The following is a 21663-nucleotide window of genomic DNA, read 5'->3' on the forward strand; positions in this document are numbered from 1 at the left end:
AAGGATGGCAGTTGCTGAGACTTTGCTGTTGGAACTTACCTCTAATGTTTGCTCCAAGTCAAAATTATGGTGATGATAGGCTTTGTTTTGTCCTGAGATACAGCTAAGAGCAAACATATAAGACACAGTAGCACCTGCTGAAAGCAGAGAGTAAAAATCTATTTGTTTTCCTTTATTGACCATCTTCTCAGAGCTACCAGAAGATCCCTGATTTGGTGATGGTCTAATTTGTGTCACTGTCCTTTCCTTACCTGTGGGGAATGTGTAGGAGCAGTTTCAGGAGGTTTGGTTTTGTGGCACAATCTGTGAAAAAGAAAACAAGTATTAAAGCAAATTCCTTCCTCAATCCTAGGTTTGGCTGGATCACAGCCTGGTTTCTTTGATCACAAGCTTATGAAACATTTCTTTTTCTTGTCAAGAGTAAAGCCAAAAGTCTTCTTGTGTCTCTCCTTCCTTGACCTTTGATCCTGAAATTATGGCACCCTGACTTTCTTTAGAGGTCTTTTCTCATGTTTGTGGGAGCTTAAGCACAAAGTAGAAGCAGAAGATTAAAACTAAAGTCCGCTGGAAGGATGTACAATTTGCGGTTAGTGAAGTTGTATTAAACTAATTCTTCAACTCTGAGGGAGAAGGTTTGGGAGAAAAACAGTTTTGGAATAGGGGAAGGAGGGAACACAGCTGAAGATTGCAGTACAGGTGCTAGTTCAGCCTTTCTCTGCACAAATGATTTCTATAGTTTTTCCTCGGAACTGCTTTTTTGTCCAAAGTAAATCCTAAAGGGGCTAGAGTCCTGCTTCACCCAGGGAGCTTTTTCATAAATATAGACACAATCTGCTGTCCTGTCGGTTGATATGGCAGGATAGCACTGGTCAGTCCTCTGGCACTTGATAGAACTTACTAGGCAGCAGAACCAACCCCCTGATCTAAACAACAGAGACACTGACAGAGTATCACAGTATCTAAAGAACAGCTTTACTCTCCCAGTTCCCTTTGAGAATGAAGAGTTCCCCTTTAGCAGAGCAGGCAACGCAGTGAGGATCCTTTGCCAACTTCTGCCCATTTATATTTTACTCAGGTGCATTATTCGGTGACGATGTGTGCAATGCACAGTGCCTGCAGTACAGAAATACTTGTTGTAGTTAATTCAGATATTCATAGCTGCACAGACTGACAGAATCATATGATTTCAAGACACAAACAGTACTTAAAGATTTGTTCTAGCACTAGACAATCTTTCCTTAGCACTCTATCATACATACCTGTCACTGTGGAGCTTAAAATAGTAAATGACAGCCATGAAGGTGATAATGCTCAGGAAACAAGGAATGATGTAGACATGCAGGTTAACGCTTTCATTCCCTAAACAGGAAGAGTTAGCCTTAGTTATATCTTCTACTGCTCAGTTTCTTTATTATTTTAGTATAAGATTAAAGCTGCTTTAGCACACAAACACATTTTCAGCATGCTTGTAAAATAAATATAATCCCCTTCAGCAGAAGTGAAAGTCAGTAATGAAACTTGTCTGAAAAACACATACGATGTCTGTGTCAGAGACAAAAGCAGATCCCACAACTTCCCCACTGGACACTCAATATTTTTCACTAAGCCATACCTGAGCTCCTCTCAAGGACTCAGCATATCTCAGTACTGCAACTCACATACAGTTCTCAAAAGCAACAAAAAAACGAAAAACCAGAAACCAAATGTCATGCAGTGTCAGAGATTCACAACTCAGAATGAAGTGATTTATTTGTTCCCGTTGGCCCCACAAGAGTTGGTTCTCTTTCTCTCTCTCACCATGATCTGAGCAAGAGCCTTTACATTTGCATCTAAAAATTTTTGCTGATATTCTGCTTCCAAGTGATTATTTTAATGCTAAGATCATGACTGCTTTGTCTCTGTTTCCAACAACATTTCCACTGCCAAAAGAACACTACCACACTTATGTATATCCCTCTTAGAGAAGAAACCACTAGGAAATAGTGCCTAGAACACAAACAAGCTGCTAATGCTTCTGGGCAAAGGCAGTTGGGGATGGTTCTCTTGTCTAGGTAAGACTTCATTGAAGGTTCCTATAGCTTTATAGATTTTCATTCCTGGAAGGAACAAGAGTGTGCACACAAGGCTAAATGGGATTTTGAACACCGAACACACAGAGGGAAGCTTACCCGAGGGACGACAGGCTATGGACTTGCTCTGGTTCCCAGCTGGGTGGGACACAATGCAGGTGGTATTAGTCCTGTTGGTGCTGAGTGCTGTGAACTTGCTGAGAACAGTCACTGTCCCATTGTCATGGGCATCTTCCTTGGGGATGGAGGTGCTCTCCAGGACCCACGAGATCTGAGCAGGCGGCTTCCCTGCTGCTGCCTCGCACACGGGGACCCCATGGCCATCACAGTACAGGGTCAGCCTCGGGGGGGCTGCAAAGCATCAGGAAGGGGACATGCGTGGAGTTAGTTTGCCACAGCTAGGGCAGGATGTTCTTGTTCTCTACCCACAACCAACACAGTGAAAAGAGGAGAATAAGGTTGGAGGTGCCATCCCATTACAGTGACATGGGCCAGAGCCACAGGAGACAAAGATTGGGCCTCTTTTCTCCTTTTGGACAACTCTCCCCCGTTCAGGTGAGTTACCACAGCCGTGTACTGTTAGAGGAGGATTCCCTGGACACTGCGGTACGGAATTATCCCAAATGCAGGGCTGAATTAGGCTTTTGTCCTAAGCAGCCATCATACACGTGGTTTAAAATGTACTTGAAGGCCAGCATATGAGGAAATGGGCCTGTTCTTACTGTCTGGATAAGAACGTCCTGTGTTTACAGAATATCTCAGCACTAGGAAGTGTTACTCTCCCAGGCTTTAGTTCTCTTAAATTAGTGTATTAATGATTGATTCTGCAGGGTAACTGGAAGCATATGCAGAATCCTCTGTTCGTATATTGGAAATTGCTTGACACTTTCATTTCTAACTAGATAGTGGGCAAGGGGGCAGCAGAAGGGAGAAGAGTTTTGGGAAATAAAGAGGAGGCAGAAACGGAGCTCCTATCCCAGGGAGAAAGCTCTTCTTCTTACTGCATGCTTCCCTTGGTGCATGGGGTGAGGAGCTTTGTATGTCCAGGCCCAGACATTGTCCTCTGGAGAACCGTAAAATGAGGAAGAAGTCCCTTACCCAGCACGGTCAGGTGGTGCGTCTTGTGGAAATTCCCATCTGTTGCTACGACTTCGCAGGTGTAATCTCCCTCATGAGCTATTTCCACTTGCCGTATCTCAAGGGTGGGATCCCAATCTGGTCTGAGTTTCCAGTTGATGCTGTCACTGCAGTTTGTTCTGTCTGTCTTGTTCTGATCAGCCCTGTACCCCAAGGTGCAGGACCCTCCAACCTTGGGGTTTATTTTCCATGTTACCATAGTTATATTTGATTTGGGAGAGCAGGTCAGCACAGAGCTGCTACCTACTGTCACTGTCACTCTGTTGTTCCCTGAAGGAGAGAAAGAAGGAGAAGGACATGTGAGAAGGTGCCCAGGGATGTCACTCACAGCCTTGGAGTTCTGGTCTGTGCTTCACAGAGAAATGTCTGCACTTTACACACCAGCATGAGGCCCTGTCTGTGCTCATCTGGAAGTTGTCTGTCATCTTGTATTACAGCTGTGGATTATGGACCCAGTGGCCTATCAGCCTATTCCCTCAATACTCACAACAAATTTCCCACTGGGGCTCATCTCAGTGGATAAGACAGATATTGGAGGAAGACCCTACTCCTGCCCATTGTCTTAAGCAGTTCAGCATCTGAATAGTGTGCCTCTATTGGCAAATCCTCCAGTGTGTTGCTCACAGGGCTGTTATTACTTACAGGCTGAAATGTTTGAAATTTGACTGTTGGATATGGCTGCATGACTTTTCTCTGGAACTGTTCCTACCAACAAAGTAAACAGCTTTGACTTCTGCATTCATACGAAATCCAACACTGTGGGCAAAGGCCTTGTCTGCACCTCTCAGACATGACCACAGTGTAGATAATAATGGTGGAGCTTTGTGTAGGAGGAAGGGTTTTTGCCTTATGTCTTAGGGCAGTCTTTTCATTATCTGAATCTTTGTGAACCTATACATTCACACAATGAATATACACAATGTGTACATAAGCATTAACACTGTGATTGCACTTTTTTTTACTGCAGCGGTCCCCACAGGACGTGCGTGTAAGTCCTACCCATCTTTGTGCCAGGCACGCAGCTACAAAGGTGTAAAACATGTCCATACCCATGTGCATGTTGCTTGCGAGACTAGGATTGCAAAGAAACCTTATTCAGTTGATGTATCAACTGTGTTGACTCTCTAATAGTGAGTATGTCTTGTTCTTGAATTCTGGTTTACATTTGCTTGGAAACGTTCTTTTTTTTTTTTCTTTCTATGACAGTGACTCTTCCTTTGGGTTTTAAAAGATGGCTCTTGCTTGGAGTCAGGCGCCGTACCTCCTCTCTTTATCTTTTCATGGTCCATGAACTATTTACTTGAAGCTAGATGTCTGTATGGAAAAGCTTGGACCTAGTCCTCTTGTCCCTTTTGGAAGTTATCACATTGGCCATTGAAGGGTGGAGAGCCAGACTACTATTACGGCTCCTCTGTGTGCTGTGTTTGTTCAAAACAAGTTACACCCTCAGGACTGACTTTAATTTCTTTTGGTTTGGTTTGGTTTATGGGTCCCTGAATTTCTTATTAGCCAAGAAACTAATTTGCCCAGGTTTTCTTTTTCCACAAGCTTTCAGGACTGATTCTTCTTTGCACATATTGATCATGAGTCATGTTTTCTTTCTTTATATTGACCAGATTTGGGACCCCTCATCTGCCTGTATTTTCAGCTGACACATCCAAGGGGTCAAGTTTCTAACCCCAAGATTCATTTCACTATTTCCTTGACCATTGAAGCCCCTTGACATGATGTCACCTTTGGGACAGTTGGCTCTTCTGCTTTGTTTTGGTCACATTGGGACCTCTTCCTTAATAAAGTGTTCTGTGATGGATTTTGTTCGCAGTAAAGGTACATGTGGGCAAGCACTCAGAGATGAAAGAAAGATCACCTGTAACTGTTCTTCAAGATGAGTTGCTTATATGTGCATTAGCATTGCATACGCTTACATACGCAGCTCACTCTCCTTCGTAAGGCACTTTTGAAACTGAGAGAAAACAAAAGTTTCTGAGCCACAGGTTGTAAAGCATTGTGAAGAGTAGGTGAGGGAATGGGAATTTTGTGTCCTTTGGGTCCTGCTGAAATTAAAAGCAAACAATCCCCAAAATCCACAATGTATGTGTATGTATAAATAACCACCTGAAGAATCACAGAATCATCTTGGTTGGAAAAGCCCTTGAAGCTCCTCCAGTCCAACCATGAACCTCACACTGACCGTTCCCAACTCCACCAGATCCCTCAGCGCTGGGTCAACCCGACTCTTCAACCCCTCCAGGGATGGGGACTCCCCCCCTGCCCTGGGCAGCCCATTCCAACGCCCAACAACCCCTTCTGCAAAGAAATCCTTCCTAAGAGCCAGTCTGACCCTGCCCTGGCGCAGCTTGAGGCCATTCCCTCTTGTCCTGGCGCTGGGTCCTTGGCTCAAGAGACTCCTCCCCCCTCTCTGCACCCTCCTTTTAGGGAGTTGTAGAGGGCCATGAGGTCTCCCCTCAGCCTCCTCTTCTCCAGACTAAACCCCCCCAATTCCCTCAGCCGCTCCCCATCAGACCTGTGCTCCAGACCCTGCACCAGCTCCGTTGCCCTTCTCTGGACACGCTCGAGTCATTCAATGGCCTTTTTGGAGTGAGGGGCCCAAAACTGAACCCACTCATTGAGGGGCGGCCTCACCAGTGCCGAGTGCAGGGGTAAGATCCCTTCCCTGTCCCTGCTGGCCACGCTAGTGCTGATACAAGCCAGGATGCCACTGGCCTTCTTGGCCACCTGGGCACACTGCTGGCTCCTGTTCAGCCGGCTGGCAATCAACACCCCCAGGTCCCTCTCTGACTGGCAGCTCTCCAGCCACTCCTCCCCAAGCCTGTAGCGCTGCTGGGGGTTGTTGTGGCCCAAGTGCAGCACCTGGCATTTGGCCTTATTGAAACTCCTCCAGTTGGCCTCAGCCCATCGCTCCAGCCTGTCCAGGTCTCTCTGCAGAGCCTCCCTACCCTCGAGCAGATCGACACTCCCACCCAGCTTGGTGTCATCTGCAAACTGACTGAGGGTACACTCGATCCCCTCGTCTAGATCATCAATAAAGATGTTAAACAGGAGTGGCCCCAAAACCGAGCCCTGGGGGACACCACTCATGACCGGCCACCAACCGGATTTAACTCCGTTCCCCACAACTCTTTGGGCCCGGCCATCCAGCCAGTTTTTTACCCAGCAAAGCGTGTGCCCATCCAAGCCTCGAGCAGCCAGTTTCGCCAGGAGAATGCTGTGGGAAACGGTGTCAAAGGCCTTACTAAAGTCAAGGTAAACAACATCCACAGCCTTTCCCTCATCCTATAAGCGGGTTGTCCTGTCGTAGAAGGAGATCAGGTTTGTCAAGCAGGACCTGCCTTTCATAAACCCATACTGACTGGGCCTGATCATCTGGTTGTCCCGCACATGTTGTATGATGGTACTCAGGATGAGCTGCTCCATCAGCTTCCCGGGCACCAAAGTCAAGGTGACAGGACTGTAATTTCCCGGATCATCCTTCCAACCCTTCTTATAGATGGGCGTCACATTGGTCAATTTCCAATCTGTCGGGACCTCCCCGGTCAGCCAGAACTGCTGGTAAATGATGGAAAGTGGCTTGGCGAGCACCCCAGCCAGCTCCTTCAGCACCCTTGGGTGTATCCCATCAGGTCCCACAGACTTGTGTGTGTCTATGTGATGCAGTAGGTCACTGACTGTCTCCTCCTGGAATGTGGGGGGGTCATTGTCCCAGTCTCCATCTTCTGGCAGAGGAGGCTGGATTCGCTCATTACAACTAGTCTTGCTATTAAAGACTGAGGCAAAGAAGGCATTAAGCACCTCAGCCTTTTCCTCATCACTCGTTGCCATGTTTCCTCCTGTGTCCAGCAGGGGATGGAGGCTCTCCCTGGTCTTTCTTTTGCTGTTGAAGTACTTATAGAAACATTTCTTGTTATCTTTGACTGCTGAAGCCAGATTAATTTCTAGCTGGGCCTTAGACCTCCTGATTTCTGCTCTGAATAGCCTCACAGCATCTCTGTAATCACTGTGAGTGGCTAGCCCCTTCCTCCAAAGGCTGTAAACTCTCCTTTTCTCCCTGAGTTCCAGCCAAAGCTCCCTGTTCAGCCAGGGTGGTCTTCTCTGTCACCGGCCTCTCTCACAGCTCCTGGGGACCGCCTGCTCCTGTGCCATTAAGACTTTCTTCTTAAAGAGTGTCCAGCCTTCCTGGACCCCTATACCCTTCAGGACAATCTCTCAAGGGATTCTGTCAATCAGGTGCCCAAACAAGACAAAGTCAGCCCTTTGGAAGTCCAGGATGTCAGTTCTGCTGCTCCCTCTCCTGGCCTCTCTAAGAATAGAGAACTCTATTATTTCATGATCCCTGTGCCCTAGTCAGCCTCCAGCCGCCACATCCTCCACCACTCCTCTGTTCACAAAGAGGAGATCCAGCAGGGCACCTTCTCTGGTCAGTTCACTCACCAGCTGTGTCAGGAAGTTATCATCTCCCACACGTTCCAGCAATCTCCGGGACTGGTCCCGCTCTGCTGTGTTGTATTTCCAGCAGATGTCTGGGAAGTTAAAGTCTCCCACAAGAACAAGGGCAAGAAGACCTGTTACAGATAAGTAACTTTTCTTTTTCAAAATCCCCTAGGTGCAACAATTAATGAGTTAATAGGAACAATAGCCATAACTGTAGTCCAAGCCAGCCTCCATTTACAACCTCACTCATTTCCTCTTGACCATTAAACTTTGGGACTCTAAACCGCTGATCTCTGAGTGCTCTGTGTCTCTGGTGGAACCCCAAGTTGCTCTTTCCTTGGGCTGTGTAATGGTTTTAGTGGCATTCTGAGAGCTGTGAGGAGAAAATCAAAGTACTGCTTTCAAACTAATCTGGAAGAACAAAAGTTAACCAACCTGATTTATACTGACAAATGAGTTTTTCACAAATGATTCCAAATACGTTAAACCCCTCCCCAAACCTTTCAAGCAGATATACTAAAGAGGCAGTTGAAAGTTCAGCTGGAGTATGCAAAGAACTAGAAAACCTAAGTTTTGTGTAATTAATCAAAACTTTGTCAAAGTCTTCCTCAGAGGTACCAGACCTGACTTTGTTGTGTTTCTCTATCCCCTACCCAGAACTGGAATTCTATAACCTCAGCTGGCCTTTGCCCAGTTCCTGAACATTCACAACATTATAAGAAATAGTCTTAATGAGCACCAACTTCAAATTATTAGTCAAAGCATTACTCTTAGCCTCTTTGAGAAAACTACAGTTGGTTTTACCTTAATAATAGTGTCTGAAATCTCACTGTCTTCTGGAATCTAGGTGAATGAACCATTCCAGCTTAACCACTTTTCCTTCTGTTTAACTGTATTCTTGGGAAATGTTTTCTAACCTGCAAAATGAGCACAGTTCACTGCATTTTAACTACTTAAGGATTCCTTTAAAGCTTTTTGCTTTTTCATTTTGATGATTAAGTATCCTTTGGGCGAAGACATTTCCAAACCTAGACCTAGCTCCTGCAGATTGATAGGAGGTGTAGCTGCAATATTGCCCACACTACACTACACCGTACAGTGCTGTGGTGTATTAGTTACTCTAGCTGTATAACACGGAAATCAGAGTGTAATTCTGAGAAGTTTTTTCTGCTGGTAGAAGAGGAAAATTAAGTGAGGATAATATTTCACTGAAGCCATCCACTTCCCATTTTTATTAAATAAAGGAAATAATACTTAGCTTCCTGCTGCCCAATACTGCCAGCATTCAGCAATTAATGTTTCCAAGCATGGCTGAAGAAGAAAAGTGCTATCTATTCACACCATTTTCTGATACACAATTTACCCACCAGCCCCACAAATGCTTGTTTCCTTAATTCAATTGTCAGCAGTGTTCTGTGATACACTGGACACTGAAAGTCTTCTTAAATTACAAGTTTTTTTCTGCCTAATGGCATTTCAAGAAAATGTGAGGTGTGTGTTTTAAACTCAGATGATTTTACCAAGAGAGGAACTGTAAGAAGCCTTTTGTCTCATGATGGTTTTTGGATGTAAGTTCTATGAATGTCTCTGAAAATTGGCGAACAAAGTGTTTCCTCTCCCAGCTTAACGCTGTCTAGAGCCTCAGAGCTCCTAGTCATGTCATCAGTATGGCTGACCTCGTCTGAAAATGACTGAGCAAACCTAAGCATTCAAACAGCCTCTGTGTTGGGGCCTGGGTTTCCTTGGATAACGTTAACAAAGGTTGTGCAGGCATGACAATGTGCATATTGAACTGTGTACACTTTCATTTATATATTAAAGCAGTATCATTTTACTTGTCTTTCAACTCTGCATCTCCTAAGCAGTCCATTGCAATGTACGAGTTCCCCAAAACAATGGCTTGTGTACTTCAAGACTGGAAAGAAAGAGGAAGTGAAAGTGGTGCTCTCTGCTATGCCTTTCTGTCATATTCTGAATGAACCAGGTACAATTCACTTAAAATTATGAGCCACATCAGTCAGCTTAAAATCTGCTGAATTATGTTTAAGTACAATTTTAGATTTGCAATAAGTTTGCAGAACAATTCTCAATTCCCCTGCATCATGTTTTTAATTTAGAAGGCTTTTAGCAAGGCAAGAGTTTTTTCCCCAGGTGGTAGATTAACAAGTAAAAAAATCTTCTTGTTTATCCTATTCTTACATACACTTTCCTAGTATTGTAAAGAGGCCTTATAAACCTAACAAAATTAAACTGCTTTCACTTTACTGCCCTCTTTCGTTGCTACAGTGCAGGTAAGTGGCATTAGTGTAAATATGAATTGTGTACTTTCTTCCTTGCTTTGCTTCTTTTCTCATGCATGCTGCTAGAAACATGATGGTTAACTTCTTTTACAGAAGAAGAATGCTTATGCCAAAAATCCTGAAAGGTTTGGTTAATTTGTATTTCTGAAATGACTTTGAAGACCTCCTCTTAAGGTGGAGCAGAGAATATGTTTCTATCTCTGTAGAACAGACATATATCATTAGGAGGAAGTTTTATCCTATATAATGACCCCGTTAGCCTGTTTGCCTTCTCCCAAGAACTGTCTAAAACTCTGACTGTCTGTCTTTCTGTTGAAGGCAGAGAAAGAAAAAAACCAGTAAGGGAGCATGGTATAACTGCAGAGCCTGCACCTATTTTGATCCTTTTCTGGTTCAGTGTGGCATGGAAGCATGTTGTGATGTCAGAGCGTTGTGGACACCTCCTAGACTGAGTCCCAAAACCAGCATAGCCAGGCTGATAGTTCTGCTGGGCATTTTCTCATCAGCCCTGTTTGTCAGCCACGTGGATGGTTATAGTGCTTCCATTTCTGTAGATGCTCACTCACATTATCACGTGGTGCAGAAATCTTCCAGCATGCTCGCTATTCTCCCAAGAAAGCCCATGCAAAAAGAGAGCTCTGCTTCATTCTACCACAGAGCATAGTACTAAGTTCAGATAATTTAAGGTTTTGACTGTGTGAGCTAAAATCTTGTCACTCACAAGCAAAATAGGACTGGGCCTGGGTAATACTTGATGAGAAGCTTCCAAACCATAAAGAATAGTGTTAGCCACTTCATAACAGTTTCTGATGAAAAGGTGATTTACCTTTCTTTCTATTTCAAGCTAAAATATAGTTTATGGAAATGTCAAGACTTGCTGGTTTTTACCAGAGCTAGCTTCATTTAAAAGCAGTCCAAAATGTATATTCTCAGAAATTAATCTGTAAATAGCTATGGGAACCACCAGCACAAAGGCAGTTCTTTAAACAGAAATTATCCTCATCTCTACCCTGTCCCTCCTGGTCAGCGATAGCATTTCATTTAATTTGGAGGTGCTGATAGGACCTCATGTTGGGCTGAGGTTGGACGCGCTCTGCTTTCTCTTTCTAGTGAGCAACCAAAAGCCATCTAGTCTCTAAAAGTACGTTCTAGTAGAACATAAACCAATACGTTAGACAGTGATAGCTCTTTGCGGAACAGAATTGCTAGCTATATTAATGAAAAAAAAAAGGCCTAAAAATAAATCTCCCCTGCTCTCTGTACCCTACTAGCTTTCAGTGACTTGTCAGGCTGCACAGATCCCACATGATCTCTTCTGAGCTCCTTTTTCCATCACTTCCGTGACTTCTTGTGGGACTGCTCCAACCAAGCCCTTTGCCAGGGTCTCCCCATCTGCTTTCTTTGCCCTCCTTATGCTACCTGCCAGAGTCTGCACTCTTGGGTATGTACTCGGCAGCTCTGAGGGAAGGCACAACCTCCCCTTCCCTCCGGGAATTTCACTAAACCTGAAGAGTATATGTCTGCTCTACAGGAGAAATAAACAAACAAAACTATTCCATTCTGTTAAAGAGGAAATGTTCAGTGCTGTCGGTGTTTTAATTCAGACCTATCACTGCACCAGCGTTTTCTGGAAAGGTGCTTTCATGCTGTAAAATGGCTAAAACTCAGTTGCTAAAATTTCCTCTGTGGCAGCTGACTGGTTTATGGCCAGTGCATTAGGGCATATATGCCATACACGTCAGCATTTATCTGTTCAAACAAAGGCTTGGAAACACGCCAGTGTGTTGCACTGCTGCTTCTCTCAAGGTGAAATCCCGTGGTATAGCTGAGCTGAACTGACAGCTTGCTGTAGCTGAAAAAGGGGATAACCAGTGCAGTGAAGGCCTCACTCTCTGCGGACCTGCACAGAACAAGAAATTTGAAGAGGTGTGAGCTATCAAGCTCATCGTAGTGCAGTGATAACTGTAGGACGGTAATTAAATGTCAGTACTGTTAACTGTTTCATTGCCCACAAAAGGAACTGGGGATGAGTCTCTTGAACCAAGTAATAAGCGATAGGACAAGAGGGAATGGCCTCAAGCTGCGCCAGGGCAGGGTCAGACTGGCTCTTAGGAAGGATTTCTTTGCAGAAGGGGTTGTTGGGCGTTGGAATGAGCTGCCCAGGGCAGGGGGGGAGTCCCCATCCCTGGAGGGGTTGAAGAGTCGGGTTGACCCAGCGCTGAGGGATCTGGTGGAGTTGGGAACGGTCAGTGTGAGGTTCATGGTTGGACTGGAGGATCTTCAAGGTCTTTTCCAACCTAGACAATTCTGTGATTGTGTGAAAGAGATGACATGAAGGATCATACATCTACACATTTATTGTAAATAACTTCTCATTTTCAGATTTATTCTTCACAAATGAGTGGACTCTGGAAAAATGGCACTCATTTTTTCTGTTAGCCAGAAGGAGCAGAGCTCAGGAGCCCAGGAGTACGTGCTGTCTGTCACACTGACATAGAAAATAGGCAAGTCAGGTTCAGCAGTTCTGTACAGCTCCAGGCTGAACCATCCTATTTTGGTTGTGGATGCACATCCATCATGAGCAGGTTTCACCTTGGAGACTCATCTGACAGGTGGGTACGGTAGGAAGCCTTTAGACTGAGGTCCTCCAATTTGACTCCAGCCGCTGAAGTTCATCTAATTGTAATGCCAATAACATTATGCCATCCCTCATTGTCTCTCCTTGATGTTGAAGAAGATTTTAAGTCAAGTCTGAGGAGGTTCTCAAGCTCTATCCCAGTTCACTGAGTGCACATTCCAATGCACTGACAGATTCTACTTTTATGTTTGAAAATGGACATATCCTCTCTCAGGAAAAAACCAATTCAGTTGAGGAGTTTGCATTTGTGTTTCAAAAATGTACTGATTACTGTTGCCATGCTAAGATTACTGCAATTGAAAAAAATTGGGGAAAGACTCCGCTCTGTTTTTTTAACGTGGTTTATGTAGTGTGTTTGACAGCTTTTGTGGATAACGAGTTGCACCAGTTCTTTTGCAGTGTCACTTATTTAGTCATTTCTCCTGTTTCTCGGAGTCTTTCTCACAGTAAAAGGAGAACAAAAGATTTTAAAACCAGGAAATTTTTATTCTGTAGCCACTAAAATTTTCAGGGGAATCACTGCAAAACAGCCACGCAGCTTGAAAGTGCTTTTGATTGCTTTCAAATAGGAAAGATTTCCAGCCTCTGTTATTCTTTATAGCAGGTTTTAACCCACAGTAGAACTTTTTCTTGCCCCCAAAATGACTCAAGTTCCATGACAGCCTCTTCAGAAATTTAGCTGTTAAAGAGTTTTTCTCACTGTAAAGTGACTGCTTTACTTTCTTAGGCATAATCCTGTTGTGTCTTTATTTCTTACAGTAACAATCTACCACAACATCTTCCCCACCACACTGCAGATTGCAACATGTCAAACTTAGGGGTATAATGAACTGAAACGATGGTCATACCACAAGCAAATGACTAACTGTATCTTGGAATGAATATATTATATGAGTCATAGCAAGTCATAATCAAAAAGGCAGTACCGGACGCTTGGAAGAGGCCACATAGAACAGGCTGAGCTCTGCATCTGTTTTCCCCTTCTACTGGCACAGAGTGCCTGTGACACTTAGCAAGGCTTGTCTGGAATGAAGTGAAAGACAAATAGAAGTGCTTTGTACTAGGGTAGAGATTGCTAAAGTAGTAACAGAGTATTGTACACAGTAGCTTTGTGACTCTGAAAATATAGCCACAACAGCCCAGGGCAGAGTGTAGGCTGAAAACCAGCCCTGCGTGTCGGGGGAGTAGTTAAGTGGTTAGACTAATTTTCATTATAGAAATACATGAACTAGCTGGCCTGAGCTCATACGACTCTGTTTCTTGAAGCTGCAATCACAGCTTTATCAGCATGACATATCTTCAAAAGGACACAATAAGAGACATACCTTTATTGTTAGTTTCCCACTCACACTCTTTCATCCATACTCATCATTATTCCTTGAAAAATATCTCCTATTCCCATTTCATTCTATTTAGGCTTTTTTCCTATCTTCAGAAATTCCTCTCTTTGTCGTACTCAAATTCTTCTTTTGTTCTCCTTTTAACACATTTCTGCCACTGTTACTGTATCACTTGCAGTACAAACCTCTTTCCTGCTGTCACATACAAGCTGAAATAGCAACCTTAAAACCCAGCCAGAAAAATACCCTTTGTTATTGGGTATTATTAGATGCTGGTTTGTTATTGGGTATTATTAGATGCTGGTTTGTTATTGGGTATTATTAGATGCTGGTTTTCCAGTATGAAGTGTCTGCAGCATGGCTGAAATTTTTTTAGACTGCAAACTGTGATATGACTTTGTATGCTGTAGAGACGTGAGCACACTGACAGAACTTAATAATGAAACAAAGGTTTCAGTCTTCAAAGGAATATACCTTTGCAGTTGCCAGTTCCTAGTTTTTAATTTTCCTATGATCTTTTCATTCTCTTTAGCCTTCTCCAGTTCCCTTTCAAGCAGTCACTCAAGACAGCTGATTTTGAAGGCAAAGGCAGGATGTTAAATCTCACCTAGTTGGAGATACTGTTTGATACAGTGTCCTCTTGAAAATCATAAATTAAGCTGAAGAATAGAGGGGCAACTGGAGGTAAACATGATGAATAAAGAACTGGATTAAGGAGACAAGGCAAAAGGCAGTGTTAAAAGGAGGTGTCAGGTTGAAGGTAGCTTGCTAATGATGTTTCTCAGCAGACAACTTATACAGTAATTCCGTTTAACGATTTTGCTAATGACATTGGCATTTGTATCAGGAGTGTGTAAGGAAATTTGTTGAAATCGGGAAGAATATAACATTATTAATACAAAGAATGAAAATGTCACACAGAAAGAACCAGGTGACCTTGATGAGTAGAAAGGTAGATATGTGCTGAAATTCAGCAGCTCAAAATGTCCTAACAATAATACAACAGGTAATACAACAAATTTAGGCTGAAAATTAGAATAGAGAATCTTGCCTCAATCAGGATTAAAACTAGCCTTTCAATAAGATGGGTGCTTTTCTGGTGCTCAGATTGCTTATGAAAAGTGTTTCATGCTACAATGCCTTCAGAAGAAGGGGATTTGATGCGGTGACGTAGGGGTTCTCTTTGAGGTTTTGTTTCTACCCTCACATAAATGGGCTGTGTGTCCATAGAAACATGACTTTGTAGAAAAAAGGGTGGGTACACTTCTTTAATGAAGGAATCATTGTTTAAATGCTGTATTAGAGTCATGCAGCTTGCAGAACAAATACCATTGGCCAAATCCTCAACTGATAATAAATCATCACCAAACTTAACAAGCTGTCACATACTGTCAGTCAGGCTATAAACATTAACTTTGTTATAGCAACTTCTGTGTGCAAAGTAATTAGATCTTTGTCCTTGCAGAATGTGAGCTGGAATGGATGAGGGGAGAAGGGAGTTACCCTGGATGCCAAAGTGCCTTGGGCAGTATTTCTTTCAGAGTAGCACTGGACACCATGTGTCATGAAGTATAAAAGCCCCCCACTTCTCAGTATAGAAACAGATACAGAATGTTTTATATTCTGTTCTGCGTGTTGAACTTGCCTTTTACTCTCTTCCTCATGAGAAGAAAACAAGTTGTACTCTTTGTTTATGCTCAAGTGGCATTTTCCTGCTATTCTAAATAAAAATAGTTAATTGACTGCAAACTGTAGGTTGTATGCCCTCTTCTTCATACTTCGCAGAAAGCAGACAAGGGACTGCTGTGAAAACACATTTATGACCTCACTTTTATGTGGTTAAAGTCTCAGTCATACCTTGTTTAGTGCTCAGCTTTAGCATAATACTTTTCTTCCTAGCATTTTCTTACTCAATACAAAAATAAGAAGATCCGCTACGCTTTTTTCTTATGAATGATTGTACCTCTAAATACAAAATATATCAACTGTGAGTTTAAGTAGCATGTACTTCGACAAGTGCATTACCAATTAAAGGAAATCTGCTTTCTGGTCATAGAGCGTGTGGTCAAATTGCAAGACTGAACTTCTTTGTTTCTATGATTTTGAAACTAGACACATTCAGACATTGTGTTTGGACCACAGCAAAGTAAAATGCTAACGTCACAAGGACATGCTTTGATTGTACTAGAGCAATTCAGATGTCTGAGAAAAATTGTCCTTAATTTAATAGTGCAGAATTCTGTTTAAGCATTTGGGTAAGAAAAACGGGACATTTGGATACGTTATGGTCACAGAAGTCAGAATGATTCCAGCATATAGACCCAAAGAAATAGTGAAATGGAGACAAATATAAGTTTACCAGAATAGTTTATTAGGCTATGATTTTTTGTATCTGGAGCAAGATTCCACAGTAAACTAGAATAGGAGGCAACATGGACAGGAGCACTTAAACACACTAGGACAGGGAAAGTAAGAAGGCACTAAAACACTAGTACACTAGTGAAAGAGAATTTACAAGTTATATTAAGGAAAGAAAACAAATGAAAGCAGTATCTTTCAAGAAAGTTCTGTATGCAGGTAAACTTGAACTCTAGCCAGGTTGCTCTGTAAATCTACCTCACTTTTATTCACCTCATACACTCTAATTCCAGCACTGATGCAATGCCACCGAGTTCAATTTTTTACTATTGATAAAAGTGAACAACCATAGAGGATCACATTTAATTACTGACTGGATTTCTTGCATCTTCCTCTGAAGCACTTGGTCATATCTATTGTCACAGGATACAACTGCAGCTGCAGGACTTACACAGTCCAACAGTGCAAATGTTAATCCAGTAAATAGAGATTTGTTGCATGAACCTCCGATGGAGGATCTTGCGTTCCTTATCCCCTTTCCTTTGCAGTGCGTACACAACCACCTGAAGTGTCCTGCTGCTTAGTTAAACTAGAGAAGTCTTCAAACTATTCCCAAAAAGGTTTTAATTTTGAGTCTTTTCCACTGCTGCTACTATGAGGATTGTCGCAGAAGGATTGTTAGTACAGATCACGTACCAGCAGCTTCAGGAGCATATTATCCAACTCTACTTGGGGGCAGATCTAGATACAACAATCCTGAAGTGACCTCAGCCTTGCTTCTGAGCTGCCCCTTCTGCTGTTGTAAAAACTAACCAAACCACACAAAACAACATGCTAAGGAAATGTTAAGGAAAATGCTAATGCAGATAAAGCCTGGTTACAGTTTGTGCATGACCTTTTTCATTCAGAGTAGCTTGCTCTGGTCTTCAGAAGGGGGGACACATTGGATCAGCTTGACATATTTAGCCTGTGATCTCTGAAGAAAAAAAACCTTGTCTCTACATCTTGCTCAGAACAAGCCACCCCGGTCTTGAAGGAAAGAAGTTTAAGAGCAGTGTTAGCTAAAAACTTCCCATCAAATGTACGCTGCTTTTTACTGGGGCGGGGGGGGAGGGAAACGTTCAAGCATGAAATTAGATTTTAATTGAACATCTTCTTCTGTGTTCTTTGAAGGGGAATATCATTGATTCACCAAGACACCAAGAAGTTAAAATCCGATTACCTTTTGGGTGAAAAAAAAAACTTTTGGCATTGAATTTTTTAAAATATTTTTAATATTTAATATTTATAAGTCAATTTTTTAAAAGAATTTTTGCCTGTAGGATTCCCTTTTATCTTCCCCATTTTCTTCAACGTTTAGTGACATGTTTGTACTCTTTACTTTTTGAGCAGCTGTATTCAAAAAAGTAGACTGTCTGATGCTACCATAATCTGTCTGTATGACCCTGAGCAGGTTCCTCTGTATTTTTCTGAGATGATAGTTCTTTAACTACAGAATAGAGACAGGTTTTTTACCTCCAGTGTGCCTGTTGTGAGGTTACTGATGCAAAGCTTAATCATGTTTCCATTTTTTCCAATGGGTAGCACCGAGCTAACCATTTTGGATCCCTCATTTGATCAGCTAAACACATAGGCAGGTGTTCCCTCACTGCCAACAATGACTGCATCCATTATGCTTTAAAATATCACCAAGGAGCCATTTTTATCTTCTGGCCAAGTGGAATGGAATAATTCATGTCCATGCAGTTTAGTTCTACCTGTCCATAATAGGAATGGACACATGCACATTACATATTATTCAGAGATGTCCCATTTAATTTGGATCTCGCAGACCTATCTGCCTTCTCTCTCTATACATAGACAGTTTAGGTTTCTGGAACTGCTGCTCAAATCCCTAGTTCCATTAACAAGTCCCCAGACTGCTGCATGGTGTCTGGAAGAGCACAAGCTGTAGAAATGCAAATGAACAAACAGTATGTGGGAGACATTAAGTGCTGTAGCTAAATATATTAAAACTAAGTCAACTACTCTAAGAGACGGGGTTAGAAAGGCTTAGGAGTGCCACTGGCTTTGATACAAAAGCCCTTCCCATTCTTGATACTGACCATGGCCATTAGCCTCAGAACGAAATTCCAGAAACTGCTCCCTACTGTCAGTGCATCGGTGATCTTCCACCACTCCTCCGAAAGACTAAGAGATCCCTGCCCTATTTCAGAGTATCTGCAGCCTCTCTTCAGCAGAAACCACATGGCAAAAAGCTTCAAGCTCAAAGCCACTTTCCTGGGCATATTTTCAATATGTCAAATGGATCGGTTTCTGAGATGATGTGGATTTAGAGGTCTGAGTAAAAAGGCTGTCTGTGACAAATGGTACATTCCCAGTTAAGGGTCACTAAATAATCACCTACAAGGAAGTCACAGGGATAATGCCTGGCAGCCTTCTGACCACTATGAAAGGAAGAGCAGGAGTGGATATTGGGGAAGCATGTTTTAGTTGTGCTCCATAATTTTTAGCAATTAAAGAAAATCACAGCGTGATGAATAGCTTTTATGGAAAGAAAATATCTGTGCACATTTCACTTTTTTCCATCCCAACAGCTGATTGGTCCCAGTTAGACTCACCTACTGTTCTCGTGACCTTGGTGATGGTGAGCAGCACAAAAACACACACAGTCTTCCCAGCAATCTTCATGTTGGCTCCTGCTTTCATGGCTCAGGCAGCTCCGTCACTCCATCCATCCCGTCACCAACCTAGCTGTGGTCATGGGGAGTATTTCCCACCTGCCAGTGCATCCTCAGCAGCCACTGTCAGTGTTTTTCCTCCCCTTTCCCACTCCTCTCCTCTAGCTGTGCGTTCTCCTGATCGACTGGCTCCTCAAAGCTGGAGAGGTTCCTCCTTCTGACTTTTGAGAGCACTAGGCTTCCTGTGCTGAGAGCCTAGGCGAACGCTGAGGAAACAGATTGAACAACTCTGCCTTCCGTTCATTGGCTCTCCTCAGGAGGCTGATGAGTGGAGATAAACCCTGCAGCAGAGCTCAGAGGGGGTAAAAGTGGAGGACATTATTCAAGGCTGGGTTTAATATCAAAAAGGAAATCTTACTCTTGGGAAGCTAGAGAGAAACTTATTCTTCATATTTGTCGCTGCTACTACAACTACAACTACTACTGCTACTTCTTTGTCACTTCTTTTTCACTGCCTCCAAGAAAATTCCTCCTCATGTCTCCCTCAAAAAAATAAGCAGTCTCAAGTCTTCTCTGTAAGTGACATTTTTAATGATTTCTCCCTTCGGTACCTACTTAGCTACTGGCAGCATAGTTCTCATCTTGAACAAGAAGGCTTTCCAGGCCCTGGGGGCAGAAACTGAGTTTTGAGGGGAAAGAAAAGCCTATTTTACATACTTTTCAACAAAAATAGCACAGAAATTGAAGCTGGCCCACATCTTTCACTGGAAAACTGTTTTTTTCAGAATACTGGTTTGTGGGTTTTTTTTAAAATACTACTATACCTGTTTCCCCACTTCCTCACTGATCTAGTAATTTCAGATTCAGGGCTTCTTTTCCTTTCTTAAGCCACAGCACTTTCCTAGCACAGTTCTGTGGGCCAGCAATAGAGAAAAGGCCTCAGCTGTTGAAAGCTACAAGTCAGAATAATTACCACTGAGGACAGAGACATAAGAGGTAAAGACAGAAAACAGATCAAAGTTGGCAGGAAATCAAACTGCTCAGGAGCTAGGACTGCACACCACGCTTGAGCATCGGCAAGCTGTACTGATGACTGTAGTCTGGTGTTCTGGTAATTTTGTTCAAAAATGGTCTGCATTGATGTGTGAATTAAGGTCCTGTGTAAAATGAGTAAAAAAAGACTAATGATGATCATATAAAGAAAATGAAGTAAGACAGAAATTCAGCTGGATCATTTCGGTCCCAGGATCATCTTATTAACTACAGTTTTGTGTGGGAAGGTGTTCTGTATATTTTTCCCCACTTGATTTTTTAAATTAAATTCAACATTTTGAACTTCCTCCACACTGTTCTGAGGTTTTTGGTATGCTATTCACAATAACACTCTTTTATTTTCTGAGTATTTAGTATTGATCTAGGAATTAGTAATGCTTGTGAATAGATATCATAGCTATATTTTAGGCAAAGGCATGGGAGAGGAAGAAGAGGTATTTATGTAAGTAGAGATTAAGATACAAGTCTGGAAAGAGAAGTAGGCAACATATAAGCAGTATGAGGCCTCAAATGTGAAAGAAATAGCCCTCAAATTTGATGCAAAGGCAAGAGAAAACTAAGGTGGTGTGAATGTGCAGACGTGTGGCGTATTGGAGAGATGATTGCTGCATGAACAGAAAAAAATGAAAAGATATAATGGGACAGAGGAGATGTTGGAAGAGAGCAAACTACCTTCTAGATAAGAAAAGTCCTTTAAGTTGTCATAATGAAAGGTCGCTGGCATTCCTACAGGAAGTCATTCAGAATCAGAAGTTAGACAGCTGGATTCTTTTGGTAGGCAAATATTATTTAAGATGTCATTAAGATGCTTTGAGAGAAACTTTCTGGTTGAAGCCTGGGTTTCTAGGAATTAGTGAGGGGCTCATATGAGAAGGTGTGGTGGGTTGACCTTGGCTGGATGTCAGGTGCCCACCAAGCCACTCTATCACTCTCCCTCCTCAACTGGACAGGGGGAGATAAATACGATGGAAGGCTCATGGGTCAAGATAAGGACAGGGAGATCAGTGAACAATTACCGTCATGGGCAAAATAAGATGGTCTTTTGGGCAGTGGCACGGTTTACAGGGCATGTTTCTAGCCAACCAGTAGTTGCTTCCACCACAGTGAGTATGTAGTGCTTGCCTTGCTGTGTTTGTGGCAGTGGTCCAATATAGTCACTGGCAAATTGAAAACCCAGCCTCTGCCCTCTGTTCCAGGGAGACTTCACTCATCTGGCTTGCTTGATTGCAGCACATGTTTCACATCTATGAGTGACCTGTGTGATGGCCTCCATGGTCAGGTCCACCCTTTGATCGCGAGCCCATCTGTATTTTGCATTTCTCTCTAGATGTCTCAATGTATCGTAGCCCCATCAAGATACAAAAAGCTCAGCCTTATGCTCCCAGTCCAGGTCCACCTGAATTTTGGCAGCCTTGCCTGTTTATTGTTTCTATGTTCTCCGGTGGTGTGGCTTTTGGGCATGTGAACATCTACATGATGTACCTTTAGAGTGATGTTTTCTAACCAGGCAGAGATGTCTTGCCACAATGCAGCAGCCCAGATGGGTTTACTTCTGTGCAGCTATTTGGTCTTCCACTGCTGTAGCCACCCCCATAGGGCATTAGCCACCATCCATGAGTCAGTATAGAGATAGGATAC

General features: G+C 42.9%; 1 protein-coding gene across 6 annotated transcripts in view; it reads right to left on the reverse strand.

The window, feature by feature from the left end:
• LOC141935936 (cell surface glycoprotein CD200 receptor 1-A-like) overlaps positions 1 to 19177 on the reverse strand; it is a 35799-nt gene extending 16622 nt beyond the window's left edge. For 5 of the 6 annotated variants that reach the window (XR_012626662.1, XR_012626660.1, XR_012626658.1 and 2 more), the window contains exons 1-5: positions 18913 to 19177; positions 3168 to 3476; positions 2169 to 2420; positions 1260 to 1359; positions 252 to 303 (exon numbers count right to left, since the gene is read on the reverse strand). Coding sequence is in view for 3 of the 6 variants with exons in the window: in XM_074852621.1 (XP_074708722.1) it covers positions 252 to 303; positions 1260 to 1359; positions 2169 to 2420; positions 3168 to 3476; positions 18913 to 19000 (801 nt within the window). In the remaining 3 variants the exon portion in view is untranslated. The other variant, XM_074852646.1, reaches the window with a different exon arrangement.
• Between the last annotated feature and the right edge of the window lie 2486 nt (positions 19178 to 21663).

Source organism: Strix uralensis, chromosome 2, assembly GCF_047716275.1.
Source record: "Strix uralensis isolate ZFMK-TIS-50842 chromosome 2, bStrUra1, whole genome shotgun sequence".
Taxonomy (NCBI): domain Eukaryota; kingdom Metazoa; phylum Chordata; class Aves; order Strigiformes; family Strigidae; genus Strix; species Strix uralensis.